The 23,758-nt window shown below is 51.9% G+C and overlaps 1 protein-coding gene across 1 annotated transcript in view; it reads right to left on the reverse strand.

Annotated features, from left to right (window-relative positions):
* The window catches only part of LOC125724504 (zinc finger E-box-binding homeobox 2-like), a 59,537-nt gene that overhangs the window by 1,532 nt on the left and 34,247 nt on the right, over positions 1-23,758 (reverse strand). Inside the window, 10 exon segments of the mRNA XM_049001231.1 lie at positions 760-940; positions 2,247-4,246; positions 4,621-4,729; positions 7,985-8,173; positions 8,175-8,200; positions 8,876-8,954; positions 8,957-9,066; positions 9,833-9,901; positions 12,899-13,013; positions 13,015-13,136. Coding sequence (XP_048857188.1) covers positions 760-940; positions 2,247-4,246; positions 4,621-4,729; positions 7,985-8,173; positions 8,175-8,200; positions 8,876-8,954; positions 8,957-9,066; positions 9,833-9,901; positions 12,899-13,013; positions 13,015-13,136 — 3,000 coding nt within the window.

A 23,758-nucleotide genomic window follows, 5' to 3' on the forward strand; every position in this document is an offset into this window, starting at 1 on the left:
GGCACATCTGGTGGTAAGGAAACCCGGATGCCTGTGGCGCCGCCCATAGCCGGGGCCGCTTGCAGGCATCCCTTCGCTCCCGCTGCTTCAAAAATAGCCAAGGCGGCGCATTCCTCCCGGCTGGCGGCTATGGCGGGCGGCGCAGGAATGCGCGCGGGGGATGATGCAACGCGGTGAAAGAGCGCCGTGCAGCGAGGGGCTGGTGGGCCGACCACGCCATTACCGGGTACATGCCGGCCAAACACCGGCCGCTCCTCCATATTGGATGATTTGTTTCCGGGCAACGGGCAAACTCCCCCGAGATCACCCCCCCTGCCCACCCCACCATCACCACTAATAAACAAACCGCGCCGGTAAAAGGAAACCGGAGCGCGAGACGGCAGGGGCTCGCCGGCATGACACCAGTCGCCCTGCACCTACGCACTCAGACACGCGCACTTAACAAGAGTGCAGGCGGCCATTAGCATATCATTCCCTGTCGAGCTGGGGGAAATCAAGGTTAGAGTCATTTACAGCCAGGAAAATAAACACGGCAGCCTTGAATCGCGTCGGACACTTCCAGGGAACAAAAAAAAAAGAATTTGCTTATCTCTGTCCATGGGAGAGAAACCGGTTAAGGTTTCGAACTACAGCTAAGACGTACAACTGAGGGAGAACAGAGGAGATAAGTAAAAAAAAAAACAAACCAACGGAAGGGTTTAGTAACACAAAACATGAAGGAGGCACGGGGTAAAAGAGTGTCTGGAACAGTATATATACCTGTGTGCTCATATTTGTGTCTTAGGAGGGAACTGCTCTTCTGGAATGTTTTGTCGCACAAGTCACACGCGTACATACCACTTTCTGTCTTCTTAATCTTCTTCCGGGACAGACAGGAGTCAGAGTCTGTCATGTCATCCAGGCCTGACATATAATCTGCTGTGCCGTCCAGCAGCTCCCCCTATAAAATAACCACATTTTTTCAATCCACACCTGCCACCTAAATATAGCCACCACCCCTGACCACCGCCCCCTGCCCCCATCCCGGCCGGCACCCCGTGCCTGTTTCGTTCCGAGGCTGAACCGAGCGTTTCTTCACTCCATTTGTGCCCCTGCTGTCCGGGAGTGTGTGAAAAGCAGGGTGTTCACTTCTAAGTGGCCACGGCAATGACATTAAGTACAGATATTTTCAGCATCGCAAATAATTAACCGATGCCATTACAGACATGGACAGTGAGAAAAGTATCGTACTTTGAGAGACTTTTCACATACAGTTACTCCATCACCATTAAACATTATTCATTCTCAAACAAAATCCACACACACAAACACACACACACACTTCCTTATCCAGATCTCGCCAATAACATATCACTATTGTCTACGCCTCCCATTTATTTGCTTACGGATTTGCTTCAATTTTATACACGAAAGACCGTTAATTCCATATTTATGTGATCTTTCGTTCACAGGGTAGATTAACCCGATAGGCTAACTTAAATTAACGGCGAAAAATATTATTACATTAGGGGATGGTAATAATAAGAGGCAGCCTGCGCCAGGCACACCGCTTTCCAGTCTCCTGATTTCCAGCTCGTAATGACTAAATCAAGAGGTGTGTTAAAAGACTGAAATAAAGGAGCGAGAGGAGCCGCCCTCATTAGAGGCTCAGGCTGTGACCTCGGTGCTGCCCCTACGTACCCCTCCAAGCCGCTCTTAAGAACGGGGTGCTATCGTCCCGCAATCAATTTGCGCTAAATGCCCGTAGCTGTATTTTTAAAATCTAATTTAATAACTTAGAATAGGAAACATTATTAATACTTTTTATCAAAATGGTTCCCCCTATGTTAAACAGCCTTCAGCATTCGGCGGTAATGAACGCCGGGCGGCTGCATTATTAATCCGTGCGCTCAGACTCATTTTGGATTTTCTCTCGTTTGGTAAAAAGCAGAGAGGGAAGGAGGGGAGGTGAAGAGCATTTCGCGGGGGGTCCGCTGGACTCCCCAACCCCCCCACCCCGCCATGTTTTTTGATGCGACGTCGTCGCCCTCGCTAATCAACACCTGAGAATGTGACTTGGATGGGAGTCTGGGCCGGCAGAGACAGACACACAGACAGGGTGCAGCCTGACTTGGGGGTGGGGGTGAGAGAAGATGCCAGCGAGATGGGTTCATGTCCTGGCATGGGGCCCAGCAGCACTTGGGAACCGCGTCGGCAACCCCCCAAAAATCCTCTAGCAAGCTTCACGGGGCCAGTGTCTCATTTACCTGGAAACCGGGTTTCCGTTGGTATTTCCTCCTTTGCTGCATTTCGGCAAACGTCGCGGCGCCGGCCGCATATGTGTAGGCCATATGCGGCAGGAAGCTCATCTGATCCAGCCCCGGGTACGGCCTCAGGCCCGGGATGCTGGCCTGCATCGGGGGCATGAAAGTGGCCGGGGGAAATGCACTCTGCGGGGGCAGCGACGTATACAGCGGCTTGGCACTGAAGGGGTTGATGCTGAACAAGGGGCTAGTGCTTTTGTCGAGACTGCTATTGTTGGAGCCGGAAAATTCCTTCTTGAGATACACTAAGTTCAAAGGCTCGTCCAAGTGCTCACGTGGGGTGGGAAGGCGGTGGTGGTCATTGCTGACACTGGCGAGTTTCAGCCGGCTCCTTGCCGTCACCACGCCTTTAGGTTCCTTCATCAGTTTTGGCAAGGACAGGTCCAATGGCTCAGCCTGAAGGTCCTCAGAGGTGAAGCTGTTTGGAGTGTACGAGCTGCTGTGGGAGTTTTTTGAAGACGTGGAAGAGAGGTTTAGCGGCGAAGGAGTGTTGCTCCTTGAGTGGTCCAATTTCTCGCCCGATGGCTTGCCACCAGCAAACTGGGCGGTTTTCGAAAGCCTGAGGGGGGTATCGCAGCTGTTGATGCTATTGTGGAGCTCAGCTATGGCGGGAGACGTGATACGCTCGGCCGGCTTCACCAGGGACACCGGGGACCGAGCCGCCATTGGGTCTTTGGCAGGGGTGTGGTTGGTGGCAGCCAGCACCACCTCCCCACTGTTCCGCTCCAGTGGTGGGGTTCTGGAGTTGCTGTACTGGTAGACTTTCCGCTGCTCGAACCATTCCTTCACGAATTCCTGAGGGAGGCCCACCGCTATGGAGATCTTGAGCAGCTCCTCCGAGTTGGGCTCCATGTTCATGGCGAAGTATGCTTTGAGCACAGACATGTGGTCCTTGTAGGGGTGGATGGGGCTCGTCACACCCTTATCAGAAAGCATGGAGGACAGCAGCATGGCATGCTTCTCCACAAATGTGCCAGGCTTGCTGGGTGCGAGGTTTTCGTTAGGCTGTAGGACCGCTTTGATTTCCTCGTTCATTTTGCACAGGTATCTCTCGTGTTGGTGCAAGGGAATCGGCCCGGGGAAGGTTTCCTTGCAGTACTGGCAGGAGAAAGATGTGAACACGGTGTTGTTCTCATGCATCCTGTCCTCGGTACCTAACTCTGCCATGTGATTCAACTTCTCCTTTTTGATATTGCTAATTTGTCTCTTTGAGTCCGTGGTCAAGCTCTGTAGGCAAGCTTTGGCTTCATTCACCTTTTCTAGCGTGTAGTCGATGATACTTTTAGTGGCGCCATTGTGGCTAACGACAGGGAGACCGACCTGTTGGCCCGCCGCGGACGACAAACCCTGCTTCTGCTCCTCGACTTGAACGCCAAGCTCCTTCATGTAGGCCTTCAGCTTGGAGATCTCCTCTGGCTTACAGTCCATCTTTTGCCTGCACACAGTGTTGTCTACAATCTGGAGGACCTTCTGCACCTCGCTCATGTTGTTCCCGATGGAAGGATAGCCAAGCAGTTGTGAGTCTATCCCCATTCCCAAGTGCTGCATGGGGCTCTGAGCTGAGGCGTGGAGGCCCAAAGGGCTCCCGTTGCCCATCCCGCCATTGAGAAAGGGGCCTGGGCCGCCAAAGCCGTGGGAGGCCAGCATCAGCTTGTAGTCATTGAAGTCGAGCGGCTCGGTCTTGATGTTCATGTGGGCCGCCGGATCAGGGAGTCCCAGCGGCTTGCCGTTTTCCAGCTTGTGCCGCAGCTGCGTGATGGCCGAGTTGGTGGGCGAGGAAGACGCCGACGTAGGGGAGGAGCCCGGCTTGACGCCGCTGCCGCCACGCACGCGCCCGTTGACGGCGATGAGCCCGATGCACTTCTTGCTGCTGATGTGGGAGCTATAGGAGCCGGAGTGGGAGAAGCGCTTCTTGCAGTTGGGGCACTCGTATGGCTTCTCGCCTGCCAGAGGGACCGAGAAAGCGTCACAAACCGAGACATCCAATCCTCCACCGCAACACAGAGAAAACAACACCCGTCCATTCATCCATCCATCTTACAGCCCCTCATCCAGTACAGGGACACATTTGTCACTATTCTGAAACGTTTCGCATTAATAATAAATAATCTTTCCTCTATTGTTTGGCCTCTTAAAGCATTCATCCGGCTGAACCAGCAAGCGACTGGCAGGCAGAGTCCTAAGAAAGGCCGTCATTCACTGACAGCAGGAGGAATAAAATTGCCCATTGATTCCGGTAAGTTCTCTGAAGTCGAACAATCTCAGAACTAGGTAATGAATATTCAGAGAGAGTGCGAAAGGGCCCCTGGCTACCCACCGCTGTGGATCCGCAGGTGCTCCTTCAGATGGTGTTTGTATTTGAAGGCCTTGCCGCATTCTGTGCATTTGAACTTGCGGTTGCCAGCTCCGGGGTTCAGCAGTTGGTGCTGCGGAGGAAACGGCATTTACGTGAGCTCTACACAAACATTTTCGGGGGGAAGAGTTCCGTGAATAATCACAATCGGTCCGCCTAGCGTGAGCCAAATGGCACGGGCTGCCATGGACCATCTTGCCGCTCTACTTCCAGCACCAAAGATTGGAAGTGAGTCTCTGATAACAGAATGAATCACATACCTTTTAATTCCCTGGCTGAAAAATCAAGGACTCATGCCTTTAGAATTTGGCAGGCAGAAACAAAATAATAAAAGGCCCCTTTTTTTTCAAAGTTTTCCCTCATTAGAAACAGGTCTGGTCTACTTTCATTAATCTGGGGTAATCACCAGGATGTAATTCTTATTATTTTATAAGCCTTCCCCACCAAGTACTAGCCCACGTAAAATAAACATAATTATATATAAAACACGGTACAGTTAGGTGAATCAGGCATTCCTTAATTGGATAGCAAATCCGCAGAGCAGCGCAGCTTCAAACGACTCTTTAGCAGACGCAGAACACGGAATGTGGGCCGGGTCCCGCTTTCCTGTTCAAAGGTAAACATGGCAGCGCATTTGCAATGCGAAGGAGACCCTGTGACAGTGACACTGGGGCAGCGGCCGCAGCGGCCGCAGCGACGGCAGACGGGACACGCCGTGGTTCGTGCGGACGGGGCGGGAGGAAGGCGGTCTTACTAAACAGCTAGGAGACACAAAAGATCCCTCAGCGCGGAGAGTCCCCTGCCCCCCCCCCAGAAAAAGCCAACCTAGGCTGACAACTGCAGGGGTGTGCTGACTCTCCCCACATTCCTGGGGAGACAGATGGTCTCAGACAGGGACATAGCAAGGACTGCTCAAACAGCAGCAACCTTCAAAGATCAAGCGGGAACTGGGGCTGCTTGGCACCGGGGGGCGTGGGGGGGGGGGGCTGCTTACATGTTGCTGGGCTGCATAAACAAACAGCAACAGCTGTTTTACCCCCCCATCACCCACCCCCACACAAACACACTTCCCTCTAAGGATCACGGTGAACCTTAATTGTGCCATTGTTAATGTGATACAATCATTTACCTTTGCTAATTGTTGATGCTACCAGCAAATGCATTTTCTGGAGGATGGGGGGGGGGACTATGCCACATTATTTGACTGTGCTGTGTAGAGGGGCAGTTGTATTTTTCATTTTAACCTACTTACTATAAATCTGTCACTTCCATCCAAAGGGCTGAATGTTTCACTGAAGCCACTCAGGTTTAGCATCTCAAAAGGTCAAACAGCAGCTCCCCTCTGCTATTTTTCCCACCGACAGGCAGGGTAACCCTCCACCAATCCCTGCTCGTAATACATTTCTATTTATATAATTTAAAATTAAGCTAACTTTACAAAACGATGTATATATCAACGAAATTCTGCTGAATGGGCTTTACAGAACTGACTTTCATTTGAGATTGAGCGAGATTGATTCTCCCCGTTTGCAAATTCACTGTAATTAACAAAATCCCACACCGGGCCGGAGAGAAGTATGTCCGAGCCCCCCTCTGACACAGAGAGGGGAAGAGTCGCCCCACAGAGGAACTGCCTTTTTGCAGAAGTTGTCCAGCATGGGGCCCCCACGTGTTTTGCTGGGGTGGGGAGGGGGGGTGTTTCAGGGGCGCGCATTGCTGTCACATGAGGGGCGATCATGGGACCAGGCCGAGGAGGGAAGAAAGGCATAAAAACAGGGACAGGGAAAGTGGGTGGGGGGGGGGGGGAGCAGATGACTGCAGGTCATTAAATGTGCATGTGTGGGTCATGTGAAATGCAACATTGTGGGGACCATTTTTTCCTCATGCGGTGAAACTGAAAATCTGACTGCAATAAAAAAACTAAAAACGCCAAAAGTCTTGTATTTTGTATTTTGTTTGGTTACTTACTGTTAAGGTTACGGCTGGGTGGGGGTTACGGTCCTCATGTTGGGGTTAAGGGTTTTCCCATAGAAATGAATGGATGGTCCCCATTTAGACAGGAAGACCAACTTGTGCTTGTCCATGTGTGTGTGTGTGTCTGTGTGTCCGTGTGCGTGTGTCCGTGTGTGTGTATGTGTGTGTGTGTCTGTGGTGTCCTTGTGCGTGTGTGTGTGTCCGTGTGTGTGTATGTGTCTGTGTGTCCTTGTGCGTGTGTGTGTGTCCGTGTGTGTGCATGTGTCTGTGTGTCCGTGTCCATGTGTGTGTGTCCATGTGTGTGTCTGTGTGTCCGTGTGTGTGTGTGTTTGTGTGTCCATGTGTGTGAGTCCGTGTGTGTGTATGTGTGTGTGTGTCTGTGTGTCCGTGTGTGTGTGTGTCTGTGTGTATGTCCGTGTGTGTCCATGTGTGTGTCCATGTGTGTGTATGTGTGTCCGTGAGTGTGTGTGTCCATGTGTGTGTGTGTGTGTGTGTGTGTGTGTGCGTGCACATGTCCTGCAGGCTGTTTGGTTACAGAAACTAATCCATGGGATGCTGATAAAAGCCACATAAAAGGAATATCGAGTGTTTAAATGGGCAGCGCAGGGCAGGGGAGTGACAAACCATTACTTCGCACCCCTGAGACGCAGAGAACAGGCTCTGCAGGGCCTGCGAGGGGCTCAGCGGTGAGCGTGCCCCCCCCCCGGCGCCGACCTCCACCCCCAGGTGCCCCTAAATCTCAGGGTAAACTGCTGCCGGTCCGCCAATTCAAGCAAAATGGTATTTTTCCCTGAGTTTTTTTATCCATGTTTAGTCCTGATCTTTCCATTTGATGCACGTGAGTAATGGCTTTCTGCAAAGTGGGGGGGGGGGGGGGGGGGGGCGATATTTCTTCAGAGTAGCCTTCGGAAGGTAACACACAATCTTTCTGCTCTTCCCAGCTGAGAGAGCTCAGGCAGTCAGAGCGCAAAGCGAAACCAGTCTCTTCCGCTTTTAATAAACGACGACTCACAAACAGCGAGCCAATGCAGAGTGCGGCCGAGGAAAGTCTGATTTTGTTCAGTTGTATTAAACATAAAGCTTAAGAGTAAATTGAAGTTAAAGACCAGATAGAATTCCTAAATTGGAAATTAACACAATCATTCGATCGTGAACACAAGGCACCTAAATCATATCAGAAGAGACCATCAAAAAACCATTTGGGCCTCAATTAAAGCTATTACCATTAAAAGAGCTGCATCTTCAAAATGCCATCAAAAATTAATAATGATTGCCAATCAAAATGATATCTTTTCTCTAAGGGGTTATCGCGCATTAGGGAGGGGGAGGAGGCCCCGCTAGGAAGAGGACTCACCTGGTCACGGGCAGGTTTGTGTGTAGCCATGTGCCGCTCCAGCTGGGTGCGGTAGGCGAACGTGTAACTACACAGGGGGCAGGAGAAACTCTCCTCATTCTTCTCGTGCCGGTACTTGATGTGCTCCTTCAGTGACGTCAGCCGCTTGTATCCGCGGTCACAGTACGGGCACGTCAGCAGCTGGGCAAAATGCATCTGGGGTTCCAGGTGGCAGGTCTGCAGAGGGGACATGGGGGGGGTTAGTCGATGGGCGAGCTGCCTAGGGGGGACGGGAGGGGTCTCCGCAATCTGTCATGTGGTAGTGCCATCCATGTCCCCTGACACCTGTGCGGTCACATGATCCTACAAGCCTGTGTCCGTTGCTGCGATCAGTGAAGGGTCTGTAGTACGGGGGGGGGGGGGGGGGGTATCATTGCATTCACTGCTACTGGTACTATTGTTGGTGTTGTTGTTGATGTTACGGTCCTTACTGTCATACTCAAACCAAAAATACTTCCATATTTTTACATAGCAAGAAAGGCATATTTACGCAGTGCGTTTTTAATAATCGGAGTGTGAATTAAATGTGTCTTTTAAAGGAATCTGGCCTCTATATATATATATATGTATTTGAAATCCTCCTCTAAAGCAAAGGCCATAATAACTGTAACAGGCTCCGTCCGTGTTATAAAGGGACCTGCATTCACTAACATTTTCCACACATTCCTCACCAAGTGCATATTTAAAGTCCGGTCCTTTTTTTTTCACTCGTCGGGCCCAGAAGGTACGCGATCCGATTCTGCGGCACGACAGCTGCGGCCCGGAGGTAAACGCGGGAGGCATTCGGCGAATCCGCGTAGCCGACAGCTGGCGGCGTCGCCAGTGCGACCGGGCCGTTCCCCGCATTCTTACCATTCTCCTCGGGCCCGGTGACCTCGGGCGTGCCCAGGCGGCACAGCTCCTCGGGGGCCTCGGGGTAGATGACGGCGGTGTGTCGGCGCGGTGCAGGTACTCGGCGATGCTGCCCATGTGATTCTCGGCCTCGTGCAGCTTCTGCTTGCCGAAGAAGTCCTCAAACTCCGGGCTGCAGTCGATGCCCTTCACTGCGGAGACGGGGGTGGTGGGCAACCCGGGTGAATGGAGCTGTCTCCCCCCTGCACCCCACAAGACATATCGGTTTGGGAAGAATATGTCTCAGTCAACCTACTGTCCTGTCACATAATGGTCAAGAAAGACGACTTAACTCTCTTAAGAAAAATCATCTTGAACAGTGGAACTGCTTTTAATAAACATTTTTATTTTTAAAACGTATTGTAAGCTATACCACAAATGCTTGGATTGCTGATTTCACTTCTTCTTTCCCTAATCATTCTTTAAATGAAACTAAATTTGATTACTCTGCTTAAATTATGACCCTTTAAAGTAATCGGAAGAGGCAGATAATTCATCATGTTGTATTTCGCAACTTAAACAACATTATTATTAGATTTTATTTATATGTGTGTTTGGTTGGTAAATTTAAAATTGCCTTTCTTCGCCGACCAAGAGTCAGAAGTCAAACAGACTTAGCCCTCATGGTGAGAGAGATGCTTTTGCAGTATACCCGCGCCTTTCCAAACCATAAACCAATCAGGGCCGGAAGAGTACAGGAGGAAGGGGAGAGAGTGGGGCAGAGAGACAGCTGTGAACGCTTACAGCGGGATGTGGCCACACAGCAATTGGGGGGGTCAGGAGGGTCCATGTGAGGAGAAGCTCGGTCCAAAGGATGTCAGCTATGCAGTCAAACGTGCCAACTAGGGCCTGAGCCTCTGGGTCTGGCCGGGTCCCGGCGTGGGGGGGGTTAGAGCGGGGAGAGGGGGCCAAACTCACCTGCACCGTTTCCGATCGCGTGGAGCATGGCCTCCGGTCCCATAGTGTCAAACTCGTCCTTCATTTCATCTACAGAGAAAAAGAGAGTGGGGTGAGGAGGGGGGAAGCGTACCAGGCAGCACGGGGACGGGGCCACAATGACGGCGGCGGGGGAAGGTACGGCGCCATGAAGGGCCCGCTGTGTGCGCCAAATGCCGCCCTTTGTTTGGCTCGGTGATGGATGCTATCAAGCGTAGCAGACAGAGGCTTGTTTACCTTAAACATGGGAACCCAGGATGGGGGGGGGCAAACAGAGGGAATTATTCAAGGAGCACCTGAGTGATCGCACAAAGGCGTCCCTGCTGCCCCCCCCCACCCACGGGCAGACAGCGGAGGGAGCCTTTATCACCTGACCTTTCCGGCGTGATTGTCGTGCCCAGCAAGCTGTACTAGCGTCCTGGACGTGATGTGGGTCCCGGTAAACAGAGAGTCCCAGCGGACGGGCCGGCCGCGTCACAAACAAATAAAGGAGAGATGCGGTATACGCTGCCAGGGCGGCGGGGGGGGCTCACGCGGGACGGCCCGACAAAAGGACAGAGCGCCGTCTCAGGGAGTGTTAGTTCTGGGAGGAGATCACGTCCCGATTATGAATACAGCCTATCAGCATCTATGAATAGCCACACAATCGTCCAGTACAGGGCTGTGCAAAGCCCCCCCCCCCCCCCCCCCCCTGAGCACCGGGATCTCTAAGTCTGCTCATCACTGATGATGCCTTTAAAGTAAAAAGTCGTTAAACTCACTTCCAAGCAGTACGGTGATACAGTCTATACTGCTATTTACAAAGACTCAATCAAAGAACAGTCCATAGTATTAACTGTAGAACAGAGGCAGTTTGGGTCGGCGCGATGCTCTCTTCTGCGTGAATTGAGCCGTTATTTAAAGGCAGACTTTAAATTTGCATAAGAGAGGAAAACAAAGGGAGGCTTATAAATACTTTTGTTGTTTGTGTGGCATTCTGGGAAGGCTTATGCCGGCCTACACTTGAGGCAAAACAGTTGCCTTCTGCATCAAGCAGATAAAAAAAACATCCAATGGCATAAAATCCCGGCTTCTCTAAGTACGGAGCCATTTCCTCGATTCGGCCAGGCTTGACCCCGGACCCCATGGGCGCATAGAGGGGGGGTGGTGTTGGCCCCTTCATCCCGGCCGCCGCCTCCCTCACACCTGGAGATGCGAGCTCCCTCCCCACACACACACATCCTGCTCACTGCTCAGCTGCCATATAATTCACTGCACCGCAATCGGAGAGGAAACTAAGACGGCAGGGAAATTAGCATCGGGTTTTGCCCAACGGTAATCCAATTTTACGCTCTGTGTATTAAAACTACGACCCGAGTCGCACAAGTAGACAGGCTTCGCCTTTGCTGCCCCCTCACAGACCCGCTGGTCAGGGGACAGGTGAGGTCAGGAGTGTGTTTCTCCATTAAGAAGCCCGGCCCCCCACTGAGGACAGTGCAGCAGAGCCTCTCTGTCAGACACGAGGGACTCGTTTGGCAAAGCGGCCGACGAATGAGGAGCAGACCTGCCGCTGGAAATCGGTCTCTTTCGCAGGCTGGGAATGATGTGGAAGGTTGCTGGATGTCTTCCCTAAGCGGAAGCTGTTTAATACGGTGCTTAGTGGGGCGACATCATTGTGGCTCTTGGAAATGTAAATATAAATAAAAATGAAATCAAAACGTAAACCTGGGATAACGCTGCTGCAGGTTCACGTCACCGCAGGCAGAACGAACGTCAAGGATAATTCCCTGGGCAAAACGTCCTGGGCTGGGGCCAGAAAGCCGGTGGGGAGAAGGGAACCTCGGTTCGGGAGGGGGGTCCCGCGGGCAGAAGGGGGAGGCGGGGTGGGGGCGGGTGTGAGAAAAGGCTTCTCGTGCGGAGAGGTTACATGTGGGGGGTGCCGGGGAAGCGTGGTGTGCCCACAAGGTGGAGCGAACTTCCCAGCATCCTACTGACACATGCTCCGCTCTCCAGAACGCCGTCGACGTTTCACCAGGCCGAAAGCAGGTTCCCCTGGCAAACGCTACCTCTCCTCCCCACGCAGGAGTGCCCATGTTTCTCCAGCTGCCGCTCGCGTTGGCGCGCTTCATGCAAGCCGACGCTCCCAAAATCCATACATTTTTCAGATGCGATTCCCAGAACCAGCCTTTTCCAACGCCGATCGCCCTCAGCGGCTCCCCCGTGGCGGCCAGAATCAAGCGGCCCTCGCTAAACGCGCATTTCTCTTTTGACAGTGTTGAATTTTTTAAAGTAGCGAGCGGGCTTCAGCGGCGGAGCGCGCGGCTGGTTCATTAGCCGGGATGAATAGCGGTCGCGGGTCGTTTAAATGACCTGTCGTACATGAGCTCTCCGCGCACTCCATCTCCGTCACACGGCTCCCACAATCATCGGCTCTTATTATACATGTAAATGGCTATCATAAAAATAAAAATTTCATTTAAGATTGTTAATGACTTCAGCAGCAGCCGGCCTTCCTTTAATGATTATCCTCTGCCCCTAATTAAAAGTATTTATCTTTCAAGCATCCGAATCCTGGCCTTCTCTATCAGGGACCATGTGTTTTTGTGGGGGTGGGGTATGGTTACATAAAGGCGTCCGTAAAGCTTCTCCTCCCCGACCAAAGTGGCATTATCAGTGATGGGCCGACGCAGACAGAATGCGACCGTCTCCGACGCAGTTTATGATGCTGGGGGCTGCTGTCAGGTGGTATGCATTTGCAAATGTTTCTGTTGTGGAAATCCACGTGCAAAATTTCTTGTGGCTGCATATTTGACTCCCGAAGTGATTCATGGTATTTCTCATACGACAAAATCATTCGCGATCAGCATCTTGCTCAAGCATGATCTGGCTGCTTGAACTGGGAACTATGGGAGCCACAGCCCTCGAGCCCCATGGCCGAGATGTTGAGGATGTCGGTGTTGGAGAGGATGGGGGCTGCTTCACTTTTCTCCCCATAGGATGTTGGGAAGCTGGTCCCATATTTGGGGGCGGAGTCACCTGGGGGCAGGGTTTGGATGGCGGGAGACTCACCAGTTCCGTTGAGCGATGCTCTCAGCAGGTCGCCATTATGCCACGCATGCTCCGCCCCTCCATCTCTTCCGTCGTTGTCATCGTCGTCCTCCTTGGCGGGCGCCGGCGAGGCGTCACGGGGGGGCCAGGCCTGCTGGGCTCCCGTCACCGTTGAGCAGGCCGTCCTCCTCAGAGACAAGTGGCCTGTCGTCCTCGTCCGTCTCCGAGCCTGTCTCCACCACATTCTCGTAATTCAGCACTGCGGGCGATGTGGGGAAAAATGACGATCATTTTTCTGCTTGCAGTTTGCCACCGTTGCAACCATTGTACAGCACAGCCCCCCCCCCGCCCTCCCAAATGGGCAGCCGCATTGCCTGAGAGTGACTGGAATCTGCATCCCCTCCCAAGCTGACCCGGCCAAAAACAATATGCTCCCCCCCCACAAGGCCTCTCGCTCCCAGTTCCTCGGATGCCAGCTGAGCGGCACCTTTCTGGGCATCCCAGCCGAGAGTGCGTGTCCCATGCCGGACGGGCCAGGCGGGTTGCCAGCGCCAGATGTTTCTAGCCAAGGAAAAAAAAACAACAAACTTGTGGTTTGTAGCATTGGTCACTAATTAAGATCTAAAGCAGATCCTTTGGGCTTGTTGAGGGAAAACAGTGCATGGAGAGCACGCCTCGACCGGAACTAGGCCGAGGTATGAGGGCCCCGGTTCGCTCTCCGGGGTCCGACGAACGCCCAGTTTCTGCGGAGCAGACAGCCTCTAAATAAGGCGCGCAAAACAGTGAGCCGAGAGCTCTCACGTCCGTTCGTGCGGGACATTTTCTACTTTAACCCCACTGAACAGAAACATTAGCGTCATAAAGATGAGATGTTGCCTCACGAGGGATGCCGCGCGGACCAGTATCCAAAGAATGAGGGAGGAAGAAAGAAATATGGAAAACGAACAAAAACAAAAGCCAACCAAACGTGTGAACAGTTTTCAGGTTTGTTCAGAGCTGCCTAATGAAGTAATTTCGGGAAGGTTTGTTCTCGGGAGAGCACGGCTGGGGTTCTGTTCCCGCGGCCCGCTCATCGTCCTGGGACGTGTCTGTCCTCCCTCTCTGGTCGGCTTAAAGACATTAACCCTACCCCGTTGTATCTGCATTTTTTCCCGACAGATTCCCAAGGAAGAGGAGGCAGGGGCAAGAAAAGAAAGAGGCCAGACATTTTTTTTTTCAGGCTGTGCCAGGAACAAAAAGATTACACTGCGCATATCTGTCCATAATATGATCTTTGTATAATCCACGGGCCTGCACTCGCCTTCCGAACAACTGCACAACAGGTGCAAATTAAAATGAGAACGGGCCGGGGGCGGGGGCGGGGGGAGGGGGGGCACAATCCGCTGACCTGGGCTGAATACCAATTGACGGGGGAAACAAAACCTTTTTTCAAGAGGTGTGACCACAAGGCTTTGGGCAAGTTCAGGCCGGGTAATGCCCCCGAGATGAAAAAAAAATGGGAAAGTGAGACATTTCAACTTGCTGTGTGGTCCATATATACCTAGACACAATTGATAATGCGCTTTTATTTTAATTTCTCACTCGGCCCCGTCGCCCCCCAAAGCCCCCCCTCGGTAGCTACAGTGCTTTAACCACTTCCTAGCAACGTAAGGAAAACTCCCCTTTCTGCAGCCTTTCTATAGGTGTCCTCACTGGGGGACACAACAAAGGAGCAGGAGGCCTGGGAAGAGATCAGTCCCCCCCCCCGCTCCACCCCCGCCCCTCCCAAAAAACTGATCTGGGGACGAGACGAGAAGAATGGCGGAGCAGAAGGCCTGAAAGAAATTATCTCAGGCTGGACAGGTTTTAAAAGGCCATTATTCTAAAAATCATGCCTTTTGAACCCACTCTGCCCCCCCCATAACGTGCGGGACAGCAGGAACGGGGAGCTTCAATATCAGGGAGCTAAAAGGCAGAGGGAAGATAGTAGATCGGGGGAGCTGGCAGGGGGGGCGCATGGGGGCCACAGCCGGACGGGTTAGCGGCGATATCATCACCTTCCACACTACTTGAGCATTAATCTGTTCCTCATTATGGGGGGGGGGACCAGACTCACTAACTGGGGCAGCTGTGGTTGAGAAGCAACTTAAGTGGGCAGGCCTCTGTGACCATGTGTCGAATGTGACGGCAACAGGCCCGAGCATGAAGATCTACGCCACGAAAATCAGTCACATGGTAAGAAAGAGCTAAATGCTTACGCACATACAGCTCTGGCAGTGAAGGAGGCCAGGATGCCCTCTAAGGACTTTCAGAGAAAAGGCTGCACAATTCCAAAGCAATACTCCTTACAAACCGCACCACCATGGGCCCCTGCGCGTCTGTCCACCTGCCACTCGGGATGATCGTGAAATGATGCACTGTTTTCTGTTTTCTCTAACCAAATGTCTTCCGGGAAGGTAAGCCAATCGCATACAACCTCACCGTCACAACAGACACCACAAGCTAGCGGTCATTAATGTGAACGTGGCTGGCTATCGGGCCGGGGAGGTCTGCAGAGGGCGGCGCTCTATGAAAGGGGCAGGGTTCGAGGGTGCTCGGCCCCTCCCGGCACCGTAAATGCACCTACTCAGCATCTGAGACAGAGGACACCATGGCTAAAGGGGGGGGCTCGTCCAGCGCCCTCTCTCATTTGGACTCTAACAACCCCCCCCCCCCCCAAGCAAGCACTCAGTCACAGGTCCGCACACTACTGTGTGACTGGATTCCGGAACACAGACATTTCTCGTAAGATGGCTGAAGACAAAAACAGAGAACGGGTAAAAAAAATGAAAAGAGCATGACAGACAGGGAGACGGGTGCGAGAGGCACAAGGCACGGATGGGGGCTGGTCTGGGGGGGGCGGTCTGGGGGCCAGGCCGGTCTGGGGGGCGGTCTGGGGGGGCGGTCTGGGGGCCGGGCCGGTCTGTGCCGCGGGAATGACACTCCGGCTTTCAAGGCCGCTACGCTTTGTCTGCCTCTTCACAGTAATTCTAACCTGCTAATGTCACCGGGCCAGGTTTTTGTTCGCTCTACTCATCGCTAATCAATCTTTTGTGTTCATTCAAGCATGGGGGGTGCAGCATGGAAGGCGGGGGGTGGCGGGACGGTGGGGGGGTGATAATGTTTACTTCGCAGCTACGCTTTCTCCAGATGACATGTGCTATTTTTCCTTCCTTAGTTTAAGTGTCACACATAACAAAGGCAATTACTGCTGACATTTTCTGACTGATGCTACCTGTTTGATTTCATGTGCTCCCCCCCCCCCTCCCCCACTGGGTCTCAAGTAAATAAAAGGGACGTCTTTTATTTGACTGCCAGAGATAATTAGGATGGCATTCATAATTGCTGAGGGCCGGCTGACGTGGTGCGTAATGCCTCCGTACCTCGGCCTTTCACTGCACGACACTGTGCTGTCAGTTCGCGGGGGGGCAGCCGCCGCCGCTGACGATGTGTATTGTATTGATTACCGCGAGTAGCACCTTCCAGGATGACTGCAGAATGGGGGGGGCGGTGGGGGGGTGAATCATCTTTTTAATGCCTACAGATGTACTGGAAAAGGAGGGGAGGTGAGGGGGGAAACAAAACACCCATCGGGCCTTTGTACATTAAACAAATAAAGGGGCAGAATTTCTTAAGAAAGCGTGACACTTCAGGACTAATGAAAATGATCATAAAATCATTTGGGCTCCGGGACACCAGGGTTCAGCGGCTTCTGGAAGTATATTTCGTCCTAGAAGAATGGGCACCATTACTCTCCCAGGCCAGCTTCCTTCCCGGGAAAAAAGCAACTCCATCCCGGTTCGGAGCAGATGGACCCTGGACCCAGGAGAAGTACCGGGTGCTACTGGACAGCGTCCCGGATGCCGCGGACATCACCGCAGCACCAGCAGCCACAAAGGGCATGTCACTTGTCACATGAGCTACTGGATAAGGGCTAATCCAGTTCAGCTTGTGGGGAAGCACCCTCATGCTCCATAATATAGATTCCGGGGGGGGGTAGCTAGGCCTGCATGATCTGCAATTATCACATTGCAAGGATCGCGATAGTCAGCTGGGTTGAGACTAGGCTTGAGCGGTATTGAATTTTTCAGACCGTCGTACTATTATACCTCGATACGGGTTATTTTTAACAGCATGTTCAAAAGCGACACTATCTTGCGAAACAGTTCCGGTATTTTGAAATTTCCTAAGCGAGGTGGGGGTCCCCATGATAAGATTTGCCGTGCAGAGACCATGAGTAAGTTTATATTCTGTCATCAGAAAGGAAACTTGGCAATCTTTGCAATTAAAAGGATGTAGTTTATGTTAAAAATCTGTCTGAAGTGCACCACCTCCGCTTTTGCTGAGCTCTGCATGTGTTTTCAGAGTCAATCACAATCATTTTGGTCCTTGCTGTTTGACTCGCTCATAGACAGTGTGGAGCGTTAGTGAGTAATTTAACAAAACGTGTGGGGAAGAGAACAAACAAATAAGAAGTGATCACTAAGAGGCATTAACCTTCCTCTGTATGGAAGCACGAGTGATCTGCCTGCACAGGAACAGCAACGACGGCAACTTATTTGACAAGTTTTGTAGGTAGAAAGAATGAAAATGAAATAATAATAATGGTAGGCCAGCAGTGAGGCCCCATGTACGCGAGACAGAAGGACCCGGTGGCGGCTGGGGGGGGGCGGGGCGGGGGGATTCAGCAGGACAGGGACGCAGAGGCTGTCCGTGTCTGTATACGTATGTATGCATGTTCTTCCAACACGTGCATCAGGAAAGGGGGTGGGGGGGTGGGTCATATTCAGTCCCCTCCCCCCGTAATTGAATTAAACTCCCATTTATTTGCGGGGGGCTGAGCAACAGGCAGGGCTGGGGGGGGGGGGGGGGGTGATTCCATCCCGCCATCTGAGGATCCACCTTTCCGAGCCCCGGTACAGTTCCACCATCTGTGTGCCTGAGCACACATGTGCAGCCTCTCGACAAATGCTCAACTCCCCGCCCCCCCTCCTGCCGTACACGGAAGCCAAGAAAGGAGGGGGGGGGGGGGGTTGCACGGGGGAGGAAAGAGCAAGCACACAAAGGTTCCCTGGGCTGCCCTTAGGACTTGTGAAAACAAAATGGGGCAGAAAACAGGAATAAAGCCCCCGCCCCCATGTGCGATGCCGCCCCCCGCCGTTACCCGCGCTCAGGTGAGGCCGGAACCATCCACAGGACCCGGCCCGCCCGACACCCGTCAAGCAAAAGAAAGGTTAAAATTAGAAAATTTAATTTATTTGATAATTTCCCAGAATAATTAGAGTTAATATGGGTTAATTAATATGCAAATCTCTCAGCAGATGTTCTGCAGTGGGCCCTCGCGCGAGAAAACAGCCTGAGACTTTGAGCAGCGCGATTCTGCCTGTCAGTTACCGCCGATAATTACTGTAACTAAGCAAATACACGAGAAACGGCCCCGAATCTAACCGCTCCGCAAGCAGCCGCCGTTAAACTGCTGCTATCGCCACACAAAAGGAGACAATTCCTTATTTTCTTGGGGTATAAAAGGCTTTCAGTCTGTGTGTGTGTGTGTGTGTGTGTGTGTCAGCCCTCCAATGAAGGCAGCAAACTACTTAAATCACATCAGTCTCGCACACCTTTTGTTCCAGCTCCGAGATGCAAAATGAGAAACGTAGACCTGGGGGGCAGGTCCCCCACAGCTCGATTTCCTTTGGACCTGGGGAGATACTTCCTTACCTATCGGCGCCTGGACGCCGGCCAAACGCACATCACGATTTTTCGAATGGGCCAGATGGATAATTTGACGTTCCGTGATGAGGGATCAAAGGGGGTTTTAGACGGAGCGTTACGATCAGGCATCCGGCCTGGCCGCCTCATAGTAACGGAGGGGGGGCGTATATGAAGCAGCGGTGATACGATGCTCGAACGGGGGGGGGGCTCATTCCAAAAGGGCATTCAAGCCAACCTGTAAAAAAGGCCTTCCGCTTACGAGAAGGGGAGCTGCTCATTTTTAGCATGCCTGAATATTAACATGCCAGGGTGCCTGGATTATGGATTCGGTGGGATGAGGGACTGGAGACCCCCCCCTCCTTCCCCGTTTTCTTATAGCACATTGTTTTTGGGTGATATTGTTGTTGTGATGCTCTGCGGGACGGCGTGAGTGGGACCACACCCGTGCTACCCCCCTGCAAACACGCGCATGCACACACCCTCACGTCCACTGTAAGCTGAAACCCTTATTGGGGCTTGCTCTCCCTTGCCCGTGACCCCCCTCCCCAAGAACTGCCACAGAGGGGCACCCTGGCCAGCTGCCAAGGTACTCGCATGACCCACTCCCCCTCCCACCGCTTGATTCCTCAGACACACACACACACACACACACACACATATGCACACACACAAAAACATACATGCACACACACACACACACAAACATACACAGGTTTGTAATTATATCTTTGTGGGGACGTCTCTCCATTCACTTCTATGGGGAAAACTCTAATCCCAACAATAATCCCTACCCAGCCCTAACCTTAACCATAAGTAACCACACAAAAAAAATAGTTTTTTAACCGCAGTCACAGGTCTTTGTGGGAACCTGAAAAATAGTCCCCACAACATCTAAATAACAGGTTTTTTTATCACATTGTGGGGGACATCTGGACCAACAATGTAATATAAACATAATTCACATGCAGAACAACACACACACACACACACACACACACACACACACACAAACACGCATACATACACGCACATACACATCAGCTCACACACTGGCCAGCACGGCATTTCAGGTACAGGAATCTGCTGATGCAGCTGTGGTTCTGTGGCGGGAGGAGGTGGAGGGGCGGGACTGTGCAAACAGGCACAGACGGGCACTATCAGCTGCCCCCCCCCCCCCACAGGAATACTGTATCGGTGTGGATCCCCCCCGTATTTTTATCCTCTGCCATCATCAGAGTGAGAGGGGGAGCCAAACCCTCCAAACGGCAGCCCCACTACACTGACGGCCCTTGGTCAGCAACCACACCGTTACCATCGAAGGAAACACAGGAACAGGGCATGCACCTTGGGGGGGGGGGGGGGGTATTTAAAATATTGAGTCCTTCATGCTTTCATAAACACCTTTACAAAGACATGTTTACTTATAAAACAGCCCTAGTGCGGAGAACTGCAAAATCAAACTTCATCTGACATGCCTGTCACTGCAACAGCTAGAGGGATTCCTTTAAAGAACTTACACTGACACTAAGACTAACACTGACACTCACACTAACACTGACACTCACACTAACACTGGCATAAAGGAAAGCTGAGTGTAAGAGCTGCCGCAGCATGATGCGTCTTTACACACTCAGAGGCGAATCAGCAGCGTAGCACTGCTGCTGAAGGACCACACGCCACAATTTTAATAAAGGAGAATCCTTAAAAATAAATTACTCGCTCTAAGTATATGCAAATTCAAATGTAAGTAATCAGAGCAAAATTAATTTTGCCAGAACTGATTAAAAGCATTAATAAATCTATATACACCGTAAATGTATTACACTTTCTGTATGATTAATTAGAATGCTACAATAACACACCACTCTGCCAAAACAGATTAGCGACCGTTTTTTGTTAGTAATAGTTAAGCAGAACCTGGGTTATAATTATATACCGTAAGGAGGTTGTGTTACACTGAATTTTCACTGTAAGTAGTACATGGGATGAAAAAAGGGGGAAGAAGAGGCACTGAGAATGTTCCCCGGAGAAGCCCCATACCTCAGCAAGACGTCCAGCTCACATTCCCGTAAATTCCTTCCACCTTTGCGACTCGCCAAAACTATCGGCAGAGCCTGAGATAACAGAGCCTGACAAAAACAGTTTGATCCTCTCAAGGCTGCTCTGCATGCTTCTGCAGGCCACCGTGGCCCGAGCGGCAACTCCGAAGGTAAAAATGCAAATTACAGGAACAACACGGCAGCTTCCAAGTCCTGACCCGACATCGTGGTTGAACAGAAAGGTCAAATGCATCCGCTCATCCACGTCCGACCCCCCCAATAAATTCAATGGTGCAGATAAATCCCACAGGACGAACGATAATCATGAAATGAAAATATAAGCGAAAACAATTCTCCCCAAAATATGTTTCTAACATTCAAAATTCATTTTCATCCTGAAAAAATTTTGGCTAGAATTTACCGGAGGCTATCTGAAACAGTGTCTCAGAGAATGCCCAAGAAAGCGAGCAGGGGCCAGCTTCATGGAGGGGGGGTGGGGGGGGGGTTCCTACGTGTTAAACACAATGAGGCCGAAATGTGTGTGAAAGCACATTTTCGGAGTAGCATCTGCGCTCTGGGTCATGGAATAAGCGCTGTGTCATAAAACTCTGCCAGTGACCAATAGGGGGGGCGGGGGGGGGGGGTTTAACAGGGTCAGAGTGGGGGTGGCTAGTAGGAAGGAGGATCCTGAGTAAACATCTATGCAAGGGGGTTCAGGTAAGGAGCAGCACCGCATGGGTTGTATTCACATGCTAACGAGCATGCGAATCACATCTGCTCCTCACCCAGAGGGCACATCTCTGTCACCTGAAAGGCGCCCCCCGCAGGTACCAAACGAGCTCCAGGAAACAGGCCCCCCCTTTTCATCTTCCCCACCCCGGCTCACCAATCAGTGAGCAAGCTGCCCTCGATGGCCTCCAGGGGGAGCTCCGACTGACCCGGGACCCGTAGCTAATTAAGGCTTCCATTTGTAGGGCCCTTCATGAGTCCATCCCACCTCCCTGTACATTACTCAACCTCAGCTTTGCAGGACTTGAAGACTAACGAGCCCCACTCACTTCCAGGAGTTCAAATCTGCTTCCACCAGTAGGACAGCCGGACCAGAGGACCTGGTGAGGCATCGAGGTCCAACTGGAAGCGGCTCGTCAGGGATGCGTGTTGGTGAACTGCGAGGGTGCTCTCTCAAACCCAGAGGAGGGGGCCGTTCAGGGAAACGGACTAAAAATCCACGAGTGCTTGCGGCCTTCCTCTTTAAAGGGTTAACTTTAAAAGCTGCGCAAACCTGCTGGTGGATGGCGATCTGCAGGAGAGCAGCTGTGCGCGTCCTCGCCTTGGTGCCGGGACACTGAACACAGCAGCAGATACGATTCATGAGCAACAAATTACACTGGGAACGCAGAACACAAACAAATCACGTTTTGCTGACATTCTGTCAAGTCCATCCTAATGATGATGCCAGGCAGGACCTCCACTGCACCTTTGAAAAATGTCAAAATCACCTGGGGCCATTACACAAAAATGCCCCCAGCGCGTGCTTACAGCATGACAAAGCACCACACGTGTGGATGCCCGGGCTTTCTCCCCGCTCGACCCAAAGGGACGGTCCCCACAAAACGCGACAGGGACCAGGGCAGCCCCTGAGGAAGAGGACGGGAAGGAAACACATATCTGAGGTCTGCTCAGACACTCCTCGTTCATAATAATCATAATAATGATTATTATTACTATTGTTGTGTGATCAGAACCTCCCCATTTCTGCCGGTCTGCTACTTTTTTGATCAGGAGCATAACAGGGCTGTGAACCGCTTAGTTACATGGGGCACAGAAAGGTGCTAATTAGCACACTGGAGCTAATTGATGCGCTGATTATGACAGGAACAAAGCAGCCCCCCCACCCCTCATTTTTTGGATTCCCCATCCCTGCTGGCTCATATCCATGCTTTACCTACCCACCTGTCTTTTTTAAACTGAAGATGGAAGTCCCCCAGGCGCTCATAAAAGGCAGCGTCTGCTCTGGAAGGGGCCCGGACTCCCCCCCCTCCATGTGCCCTCCCCGACCTCTGTGAGACTCCCTATCTGCTGGGGGTCCAGCACAAACAAAACAGCCCCATCAGAGGGGCACGACGAGAGACTGGGATTCGGAGAGGAAACGCAGCGGATGAAAGAGGCTGCCCATGCTGCTTTGGGCCCCATTGTGATTCCTCTGCTTGTTTCCTTAATCTTTTGTCTTTAGGAAGCCATTATTAGATAGGAGCTTACAGCTGTGAGCACACTCAATGGGTATAAACTGCTTCATTAACAACTGAATATCAGTAAACTCATTTATGGAAAAAAAATGATGTTGGTAATAAACTAATGGCTTCTCCTTTATTTAGGAAATGGAATTAAAGGGAGACAAAGGTGTAGAGACAGGGCCATCCATCCAGTGCTGCAAAGGGAGCGGAGTCCACCCACCGGGGCGCCGGGGAGGCGAGGGAGCAGGGCGACTCCCTGAGAGTGGCCACGGCCCCCGGCAGCTCCAGAAGTTAAACGGGAGGCAATTAGAGGCGCGTTAATCTGCAGTGGCTGTGGTGCGTAGCAGCCTCTCAGAGGAATTCCCTGTCAGGACCACACGCACCCACAGAATGACACACAAACTCAAACAGACCACCCCCCCCCCCACCATGCAGAGCTCCATCTCCACCTCAGCAGCACTAATTCATTAATGCTTGCTGGAAGCCTCGTCAAGAAATGCCCCCCCCCCCCCCCCGAAGGTGACTAAGCAAGTATCAAATTCTCCTCCAGACCGGAAGTCACATTAATTCACTGTACCATGTCAGTGCTCTCCCAGGCAAAATGATTTGCACGACTTAAACCGGCGGAAATGTGGAGGGGAAACACTTCCAGGGAGCCCATTAGCCCCCCACCCCCGTACAAGCCGACACAGAGCAACACCTCTTGTGCATCGAATCATTCGCCTCTTATACGTACAAACATCAGCAAATATCAACATTTCATTTATTAACGTTGTCAGACATGCACCAAGCAAAGTGAAGAGATGGACATAATTTTATACATATTTTAGACTTCTGTGAATGTCTCCAATAATATTGGGAACAGTCACAAAATGGCT

Source organism: Brienomyrus brachyistius, unplaced genomic scaffold, assembly GCF_023856365.1.
Source record: "Brienomyrus brachyistius isolate T26 unplaced genomic scaffold, BBRACH_0.4 scaffold57, whole genome shotgun sequence".
NCBI lineage: Eukaryota > Metazoa > Chordata > Actinopteri > Osteoglossiformes > Mormyridae > Brienomyrus > Brienomyrus brachyistius.